Raw genomic sequence first — 10414 nt, 5'->3', positions numbered from 1 at the left:
AAATTCATAACCATAGCTTTCATAGATGACACATTATTATAATACAGGTTTTCATCACAGCTCTGTCCCACACAGAATAAGCACACAGTACAGACGTTTCAGATATAATTTCCTTTTTTATTAAAACCATACAAACATTTGTGGTCAGTTAGAAAAGAGCAACAGGGCCCTATTGGCAATATGAATGTGCTATCTTGTCTTGCCATTCTCAACACGGACCTGGGCCCTGAATCCCTGTTTTGTTTTATTTTTTTGTTTTTCAGTCACTTTTCATTTTTCCTCTTTTTTGGCCTCTGGTGCCTCCTCAAGTCTGAGCTAAACCTACAGAATGGATATATATTTACAAGTATAAAAAACAATCAAATCAAAAAGGCAAGAAATGTGATAACTGAAAGTTTTCAAACAACATTTTTAAATGTTTTTTAGTTGATGTTTTCTTTTTTCCAAATAAAATGGATCTTATTCATCATATTCCCCCGGCACACACACACACACACACGCACACACACACTCAGAGAATCCACTGTTTTCCTAAAATCAATCAATCAAATCAAACAATTAACTCTTGTTTTGAAAAGCGAAAAAGAAAATACGTAGGTAATGCATACAGTATATCATTTTTGATATGATAACTCACTATGGAAGAGTGGCAGTGATCTGTTTCTCTTTTTTGTATGTTTTCTAATTTGAACAGGTTGAGATAAGGCACATACCTTACACCCACCCTCAAAACCTCTCCTTTGGGGGTGGGTCATATCACTTTTTAAAAACAACAATAGCGTGACACACTGTTACACGTCTACAAAACAAATGACTCAGACTACGATACTGTAAATGAACACAACCAATCTGGCAGACAGTACCTACAGTAATTTGCTACAGGATGGTGCTCATGACTGTACACAACAAAGATATAGACCGATGATAATACTGTTAATAAATCTCTCATCGTGGTATACAAAACTGGTCATGTCGGGCCTACAAAGAAATCTGTGGGATGTTAGTACCATAACAGAGGTTATTTAAGCAACAGGACCAGGGTAATCTTAAAAATCTGTCTCTCATGTCGCTAGTCACAATAGCAAAATCATAAACTACCAATACAAAGGAAATTGTGAAAAAGAAATCAACATCATGTTCCAAAGTCCCACTCCTGGCTGGAATCACGTTGTGCCTGCTACATCAGCAGTGACAGCGCCCCCTGCTGACGTGCAATCATATCACCTGTTCGTCGTCCTGATACACTCTGCCCTGTGGCTCAACACCGAGCACATTCTTGCAAAGTCTCTAAAAGATATTTCTGATCATGTACAACTTGACAACACCGATGGTCCTGATATCAGAAATAGTAAGCATGATTTTTTTTTACAATGTAAAAAAAAAGAGATCAAAAGTGATATATACATGTAAGTACATACAAAAAAGTGATAAATCAAGTAATACACAATTGACCAATACGATTCTAAGAGTACCTCTGACGTCGAAATGGTCCTACATATTTGGACTCAATACGTTACTGGAATACTTGCTCAAGTATACACACTCACACACAAGCACACCACTTGGTGAGACCAAGTTAAATCACTAAAAAACACCATCTTTTACATATTGCGCAAACATAAAAAGTACTAAAACAACAATGTAAAAAATGTAAATACCGTATCAAAATGTGACATAAGCGCCTGCTTGTTGTGAAATTTGACCCTGTATTGACCTGCTGATGGTGGGGAGGGGTCGGGGGGGCCAAAGTTCTGGAGTCAGTGTGGTTGCACCATGTGTATACTACAAATCATGGTTCTCTCAAGTTACATTGGCACATGAGCTAGCCTACGCACTTAAAAAGACAGTGTGTACATTTCACCATGTGAGCAACATGCATTTATACCAACAGTGTACAGCAAAAAGAACGGAACATATACAGTAAACAAACAAAAAAGAAACACAAATAGAAAAAAAAAACAATGAAAAATAAAGACAACACACAGAATACTGTTTTAGAATGATGTGTGGGAGACGAGGCCTCCAACCATCATCATTATCAAGAGATAGTTTTATAAAAGGGCTTCAAAAATAGCCTTCATTCCACAAATGGAATATATATTTATATATCCTTATATACGTTTGGCATATCTCTGCTTCTATGTGGAATAGACAGAAAATACATCTGCTCGACCAACACTTGGTGTTAACATCCTTTCCTAAACCAGCAGTCAATAAAAAACATCAACTCCCCCCCCCCCTACATTATTCTTTTTAAAAATGTTTATTTTATAAGATGACGTCCCTTTCTATTTCCACTTTTTTAAAGCAATTCCTTTCATGTGTGGCCATATAAGAGAGCTTCGGGGGGAAAGAGAGAGAGAGAGAGAGAGAGAGAGAGAGAGAGAGAGAGAGAGAGAGAGAGAGAGAGAGAGAGCTACTGCATGATAGCCAGGAAGCGGCTCTCTTGGGCGAGGGTGGAGAGGAGCGAGCTCATGTCACCGATGGCCATGTTGTTGACCCCGGAGGGCACACTGGCGAAGGCGGCCGAAGCATGAGGGGTTGTGAGACGAGAGGAGGTCCGCGACATGCCCTGGAACACGCTGGGACTGATGACGTCCGACACCAGGCTGCCTTGGTCGTAGTTGTCCTCTAGGATGGGAGTGAAGTCCAGGCCCACGCTGTCCAGGACCTCGCAAGAGGGGCTGCCGTCCACCGTACTGGTGACCTGGTCCACGCCGGGGGACAGGAGTGGGGCCGAGGGAGCGTCTGACTGAACTGCTTGAGTCTCCATCAAGCACCGCTCCCCTGGGTTGAGCAGGGACAACGGCTTGGCCTCAGATGGGTCAAACACCTCGCTACAGTCTCCAAAACTTGGCGGGCAAAATCCTGCTGGTCGCTGCTGCTGCTGCTGTTGCTGTTGCTGTTGCACTGTACAGCAAGAGCTGGCCTGGTCCTGAGCTTCTATCTTCAGTCCAGAGATGTGGCCAGCCAGTGAGCAGTGGGCCGTGCTGGCATTTCTGGAGCCGTGCTGCTGCTGCTGCTGCTGGTGGCAGGAGCTGACATGATTGCCACTCGTCAGGTGCGGCTGAGGTCGGGCAGAGCTTCTGTAGCTGCTGCTGTTTGGTTGGAGGCTCGCAGGTGGGTGTGGACGTAATAGTGACCCGTGAGGGAGAGCATCCTGAGAGGACCTCTGGAGAATCAGGTTGTTCCCGACCAGCTGCGCCGTGGGCTGATTTTGTTGGAAGTTCTGCTGCTGCTGCTGCTGCTGCTGCTGGCTGCAGCTCTGCCGGATCGGACCGAGGGTTATCTGGGAGAAGTCGGGCGCTCTTCTGAAGCCCGGCACGCTTGTTGAGCTGTTCCTCCTGCTCTCCAGACAGGACGTGTTTGAGGACTCCGACTTCACGCCAGCGTTCAGCTGGCATGACTGGAGCTGAGGGAACCTGGACGCAGAGGTCCTGCGGGAGGCACTCACACTGCAATCTGGGAATCTGGAGCCGCCGCTGGGATTCACCAACGATGCCGGAGCCCCTCTGGGCTGGCTGAAGAGATCCCCTGGGAGCTGAGATGGCTGTTGCTGCTGCTGCTGCACCACCATGTTGCCAAACTGTCCGAACGGACTCCTGCCGACGACGCCACGCTCCGGCCACCTTCCGCAGGGCTGCTGAGACTGCTGCTGCTGCCTGGCGGGTGACAGGTGTGCGCTCCCTGAGCTCACCTCGTTCCACTGGATGGGCTGCTCCTCACAGCCGATTCCCTCTCCTTCTGCATTCTGCTGCTGCTGACCAGGTGAGTTCACCTGGAAAAGGTCGACGTCACCTCCGTTGCCGTTATGTGGATGGTGAAGGTCCCCGTTGTTGTTGTGCTGCGACTGTCTGTACAAAGCCTCTTGCTCCTGGGAGCGGATGTACTGCACCAGGTCATCGGGCAGCATATCTTCGTACCCCAGCAGCAAGCCTCCGTCATCCTCCATGGCCAGGTCTTCCAGCGCCGAGTGTTCCTCTATCCTGGGTGGACACGGGGAGTGCAGGCTGCGCTGCAGGTTCCCCTCTGAGCGAGTGTGGTGGTGCAGGCTGACGTGCCGGGCCTCTCCCTGGTGGCTGTGCTGGTTGGAGAGGGGTGGTAAGGAGTGGGAGTGCATGTTGTTCAAGCTGATGAAGCGCTGCATCTGCGGCAGACTGGAGGGGTCCTGGACGTGCACGGTCCGAACGGGGTCGCTGGCCCGTCTGTTGACGCCCGCCATTCCTTCTCCTGGGTAGAGCCCACGGTGGCGGTAGCCGTTGTGCGCGGCGTAGCCGTTGGTGCTTCCGTCACTGCAGCGGCGCGGTCTGACCAGCGGAGGCAGTGGAGGGTTGCTCCCGTCCTGGGCGTCTCCCATCAGTGCCATGCGGGAGCGCAGGCTCATGGGCTCCATGTTGGGCAGTGGCGTAGGTGGGGGTCCGCCGGTAGCGGCGGCGTACTTCGCCTTCAGGTGGTACTGCTGCGCCGGCGTGAGGTTCAGAATGCCTCCTCCTCTGGACCCATCACCTCCTCCTGAGCATGTGTGACCTCCGACACCCCCTCCTCCTCCACCTCCTCCACCACCTCCTCCTCCGAAACTCCATCCGAGCCCAGACAGAGCTACTCCTCCCATGCTGCTTCCCCCGCCGTGGTGGCTGGCTTCGCTGGAGCGCCGCGAGGCGTCGGTGGAGATGGGGTCGTAGGAGTCGGTGGAGCTGAGGTTGTGCCGGCGGCGCTGGCCTCCGCCGACCTCCGGCTGCGAGGCCTGGCTGGAGCGGCGGCTGGAGAAGCAGGGCGAGATGCCCGAGGAGCGCCGGCTGCAGCTCAGGTAGGCCGAGCTGGCCGCGCTCCCGCTGCTGTCCCGCCGGCCCCCGCCCAGCAGACTCAGTACGGTCAGCTCTGTCCCGCAGGGCTCCGGACGGGTGGCGGGGGGAGCCTGAGGCGGAGGGACCAACCTGCAATCACTGTGGCCCTGGCACGAAACTGAGGGAGACAGAGAGAGAGAGGACGGGTTACATCAGAGAGAAAGAAACTGAACAGCTGCTTTGTTCTGTGATCGGATAGGTTTGTTGAGTCTGTCTGGAGGTTCAAAAAGGGAAATATCAGGAAGTGATGTAATAAAGAACTATATCTGTCAATGCGAATCAGAAATCTTTTCTTTCTAATGTAAAGCCCCATTCACACTCAAAGTGAAACCCAGGGTTCTAGTGGTGATTTCACAAACGGGTCCGATGTGTGAATATGCCTTTGTGTGTGAGGAGACCCACTACTTTATCATTACGGAGGAGTGTATGTGAATACAATCTGAATGAGGCTGCAGTCAAAATAGGTGCAGTCATAATTTAACCCTGAAAGGAGTACCGTCACACCGGTGTGACGGGAATGTTGGGAAATGAATGTTCTAAAGAATATCTGGGTTCATTGAATTCAACCAGAGCCTTATAGATATCTATCTATAAGGCTCTGAATTCAACATAGAATTTTAGAACCTTCAACTGTTGCGGAAGTTAGAATGTGTAAAAACCTACACCTTTAAGGGATAATTGTGTAATTATTGGAAATCAATATTCAGTTGTAGCTAAACAAGAGCTCAATCCACTGCTGTACCTGTCATTGTTCATGTAGTGAAGTGGAAAGTAGACACATTTCTGTAGTGTCCTTACCCTTCCCCAGGATGGTGGGCAGGCCATGGCCTTTGGCTGGGGGTGTGGGGGACAGGTGTGGCAGGCCTGCCGGGGCGGCGTTCACCTGCCGGAGCCGTTCCATCTTCACCTGCTCCATCCAGCGGAGTGGCCGGCCCACGCTGCGCCGGGCCTGCAGTGCCAGCGTCGCCGTGGACACCGTGGCGTCCATGATGGGGGCCCGGTTCCGGTCCATGTCGTCCTCCTCGTCCTCTTCCTCCAGCTCCCCCTCATCGTCCTCCTCCTCGTCCTCATACTCCTCGCCCCCCCGGCCGTGCTCCCCCACCCCCTGCAGCCGCACGGCGCTCACAGCAAGCTGGACTCCACGGCCGGGAGGGCCGCTGCCGGGGGACTGCTCACCGCTGCATGCAGACTGACCGCCAGGGCTTGACTGAGACGTCTGGACCCCCAGAAGAAAGGAGAGGAGAGGACAGAGAAAAGGAGGAAGGAGTGGGCAGATATGAAAGAAAAGTTAAAGAGAAAGGAAGATAGAGGAGATAATGGGAACATTAATCAATGTACAAAGCACGTATTTCACATTCATGATGCATTTTAGTATTGCATAAACATTCATGTAATGGGAACTGAAAAGACTTGGAACAGTATGCCAATATAAATGGCTTATGACAACAGAATACACCACAATGGCAAAAATATGTCCAACAAGAATATTTATGACATGTTATGTTCAAATGGTTTCTCATGGAGTAAGCAGCTACCCAAACAAATACAGAACGAGTGTGGCAGATAACCACTTTGTCTCTTAAATATTTATTAGGATGTGCTGTTAAATAACTCTTTAATGAGCTGTTCCTTCAGACATGATGATTTGTTCAACCTCAATTTGCTGTGTCTTTTCAGTCTAAATAAAGCAATCCGCCACACACACACACACACACACACACACAACCATAATGGGGCACAGTGAGACTCTACACAGTGCACACAAAAGAAAGAGGCAGCCGTCTTTGTTCTATTTTCAGAAAACAATGCTGAACAAACAATGCTGTTTTGTCAGACCAGACGGGCCCTAATTGGGCTGCTATCCCTGGTGAAACTACACGATGGTCTGCAGAAGCAAGAGAGCAAGAGAGAGAGAGAGATTGAAAAGAAAGAGAAAAAAGAAAGAGTGCTACTGTGGAGTATTTTTGTCTCAGCATGAAACAGGACCTCAACTTCACCCCTGCTCTTGACCTGAGGAGAGAGACTCTTTGGACAATGGGCCTCCCTCCCCCTCCTCTCCCCCTCCTCTCTCCCTCACTCTCAGTCTGTCATTCACATCTGTAGAGTGGCTAGCGATAGCTACATCTCCCTGCCAGCCTTCCCAGCACGAGTGCAAACTCTTACATGTGCTCACTCGGCATACACCAGGGCAGCTCCTTTTAGGGGCAGAGATGGAGCAAGCAGACAAGTTGCACTATGGTGTAATAACAAGATGGTAAAAGTGTGTAGCATGATCAGCTAATGTGGTCTAACTGCAGGGGAGTGGCTCACAGCGCCTTGAATGAGAGATGGGTCTGAGCAGGCAGATGGAATGGATCGTGATGAACCCCCGGGGGTAGGGGGTGGGGGGCAGGTTGAATGGACAGCGCTCTCACCTGATTACCCACTGTCCTTAGAAAGGCAGGGCGAGTTAATGCATGAGGCATTAGGATAGGAGAGAAATTTAGTTATTACACCGGCACAGGCAGAGCACAGATCAAAGCACACATCCTGTTCCTCACATCTCATCTCGTGTCACACACTATTTTTTTTTTTTTTTAGAGAAAACCTACTTCAGAGGGGTGATAACTATCTGGAAATTGCACTACTTTCCAGCTACTTGGTAACACATGTTTCTCAATGTTGGACTGTTAATCTCAATAGACACCTGGTAGTTGGTATGTAAAAAATTCTGCTGTAGAACACCAGAGACTTTTTGACAAATGGTAGTTGAGCAGGGGGGGTTGCGGTTTGAAGAGTGTCATACAAAGTTTAAGTCTATCAGCTGACAATACTACTTTGTGATATTATGAAGCTTTATCTATCCATTTCCTCTGTCTATTATTTTTGTACTTGGGTTTGGTATCCATTGCGGTACATTACATACTCCAGAGACACTGAGATGAACTAGAGGGGACCGACTGCAACAATAGACTCATGACTCAGAGGTCTGACACGTTAAAACCCCCTTCCCTAAAGCCCAACTGTGTTGTGCCTCAAAAAGAGACTTACCATGGGCTTCTCTGACTTGATGGACTTGACCTGCAGACATTCGTCCTGTTTCGAGGTAGCATGGTTGTAGTCCCTTTGGTCTGCAAACCCGCCCAGGGGCGGTTGCCCTGGCGACCTGCCCTGGCCGTTGCTGCTGGGCTCCCGGGGCTGAGGTGGGGGACGGGGGTAGGCGTCGCTGCGCTGCTTCTTGGTGACGTGGGCCTCGGGACCGTGCACGGTTTTCACGTGCTTCCGTAGCGAGCTGGGGTCCGTGTAGCGCTTAGTGCAGCCAGGGATCTTACACACGTACGGTTTCTGTGTGAGGGGAGAGACATATAAGGCCAATGTAAGAATGCATGCACACACACACACATATATACATATATATATATATATATATATATTACATTACAACAGGTGCCGGATACTGAACGATGAAAAGGAAAAAGAAAAAAAAATATCTGCACATCCGCACGTTTTGCTCCCAAGGTGATTTAATGGTACAATGTTTTGACTACTACAAACTCACCTTGGACTGCATGGACAGCATATTTAAAGAGTGTACCATTGCGTGTGTACCACTAATGTACACAATTATGTTACAGAAACGCACCGATAAATAAGGACAGGTGTGTGTGATTTGTGGGGATGAGTGTACATCATGTGAATGTTATGGTTAGCTATGGGTCCTACCTCATTGGAGTGTGTGCGGTTCTGGTGTTTAGCACGATCGGAGGCATTGGAGAAAGCTTTGTTGCAGCCCTCGTGCTCACACACGTATGGCTTCTCTCCAGTGTGTGAACGCAGGTGTGTCTTTAGGTTTTCCAAGCGGGAGTAGGCTTTAGCGCAGCCCTCAAACTGCACACACAAACACACACAAAAGCAAAATGTTAAGTCACATTTGGAAAACCTCTTCATTACTTTGTTACGTTAAATGCATCAAAAAACATCAAATATTTCAGAATCATATGCTTACACTTAGTCACCTAAATGTTCATCCACTGCTCTTTAAGCAATGTAATCATGTTTCACTTAAACTGTGTACTTTATGGCTTTAAAGTTAATGTTTGAATGCTGCAGTGGATGCTGGGAAGTGTAGTTCTTACGGTGCACTTGTGAGGCTTCTCTCCAGTGTGCCGTCTCATGTGGACCACCAGCATGTACTGGGCTTTAAAGGGCTTCTGCTCCCGGGAACACTCCGCCCAGCGGCACACAAACTCCTTCTTCTCCCCGTGGATGTGGTCATTATTAATATGCTGTGGACAGAAGGGAGACCATAGGTGAGCTAAATCATACACACATAAGAACAGAAACACATTTAAACTGCTGTTTGAAATACAGAACACTTAATTCATCAACACTGTATTTCAGCCACGTGACTTGCAATATCTTCATTCTTTCCGGATCCCTTAACAGGAGAAAGTATGAGTGTAATATCTCAGCACACCACAAGGGGGCTTCAAGCGCAGTGAGTTTGAAGACAGGAGCCCGTAGAGGTTTGGAATGGCAACACTGAAGACAGTACATAAATGTCAAGTTTTATTCCAAACATAACAATGCTTTATGAATTTTAACTGTGTTAATGTGTATCACAATGACATGTCCTTGAGGTTGTCAGTGCAGAAAATGTATAGACTAAGATGGCTAAGAACCAAAGTTGAGATCTGGAAGAAGCATCATTTTTATCAATAGACTGCTCAATCCACAACCTGTAGCCATTCTCAGACTTAAAACAGCACTGGAACTACAATTATTTATACACGTCCCTTGTTATTTCACCTTCATTTTCCCTTTTCTTCCTTTCCTTTTTTCTTCCCTTAAAACAGTCCTTCCTTCTTTCCTTCTTTTCTTCCTAAAAAAAGTTGTTCCCACCTTCACCTTGCATTCTGCACATTTATTCATCCATGAATATTACACACTATCAGTTTTTCATCTCACTCTTATTCTCCCTCCACCCCCCCCCCTCTTCCCTGCTGCATTTGTAGTGGCAGGCATAAAGCAGGTTTGTGAGTCTCAGTGTCCAATCTGAACGGGATTTCAAATAAGACCCTGTCACTCGCCATCATCTCGGGCCTCTGCCCCACCGTGACATGTGCTGACAGTTGTGCTGCCGTGGCAACTTCCAATCTGAGGCTTAGAGAGGAGGGGAGGAGGGAAGTGGGTGACGGGGGGTGGGAGAAGGAAATCAAAAGTTCCGTCAAAACCAGCTCAAACACCAGGGCTTTAACACTTCACCCTGGCCTAATATCAGTACAGACTCACCCCTCTCTCGCCTTTCTCTCTCTCCCCTTTCTCTCTCTCTCTCTCTCTCTCTCTCTCTCTCTAACCTTTCTCTCTCTCTGTCTCTCTTACTCCCTGTGCAATCTACCTCCTCTATTTACTTCCCCTTCTCTCCCACAGTTGAACGCACATGAAAGATCTCTCTCCCTCTTATTCACTTCTCAAATATATAATTTTTCTCAGTATCTTGTGTTCTTCCCTCTGTCTAATACATACACAAAAGCCTGCCTACGGTCATATTAAAAGCAAGTGAATGCACACGCACAGACACATACACTCAA

General features: G+C 48.2%; 1 protein-coding gene across 1 annotated transcript in view; it reads right to left on the bottom strand.

The window, feature by feature from the left end:
* Positions 1 to 96: 96 nt before the first annotated feature.
* gli3 (GLI family zinc finger 3) overlaps positions 97 to 10414 on the bottom strand; it is a 117155-nt gene continuing 106837 nt past the window's right edge. The window contains exons 11-15 of the mRNA XM_048265793.1: positions 8960 to 9109; positions 8547 to 8711; positions 7875 to 8168; positions 5643 to 6060; positions 97 to 4962 (exon numbers count right to left, since the gene is read on the bottom strand). Of these exons, the coding sequence (XP_048121750.1) occupies positions 2417 to 4962; positions 5643 to 6060; positions 7875 to 8168; positions 8547 to 8711; positions 8960 to 9109 (3573 nt within the window). The 3' untranslated portion in view covers positions 97 to 2416. The remainder of the gene's footprint in view (positions 4963 to 5642; positions 6061 to 7874; positions 8169 to 8546; positions 8712 to 8959; positions 9110 to 10414) is intronic.

The sequence above is a fragment of the Alosa alosa genome, chromosome 16, assembly GCF_017589495.1.
Source record: "Alosa alosa isolate M-15738 ecotype Scorff River chromosome 16, AALO_Geno_1.1, whole genome shotgun sequence".
Taxonomy (NCBI): Eukaryota; Metazoa; Chordata; class Actinopteri; order Clupeiformes; family Clupeidae; genus Alosa; species Alosa alosa.
Note: the sequence above shows the minus strand (reverse complement) of the source record. Positions and strands in the feature narration are given on the sequence as shown.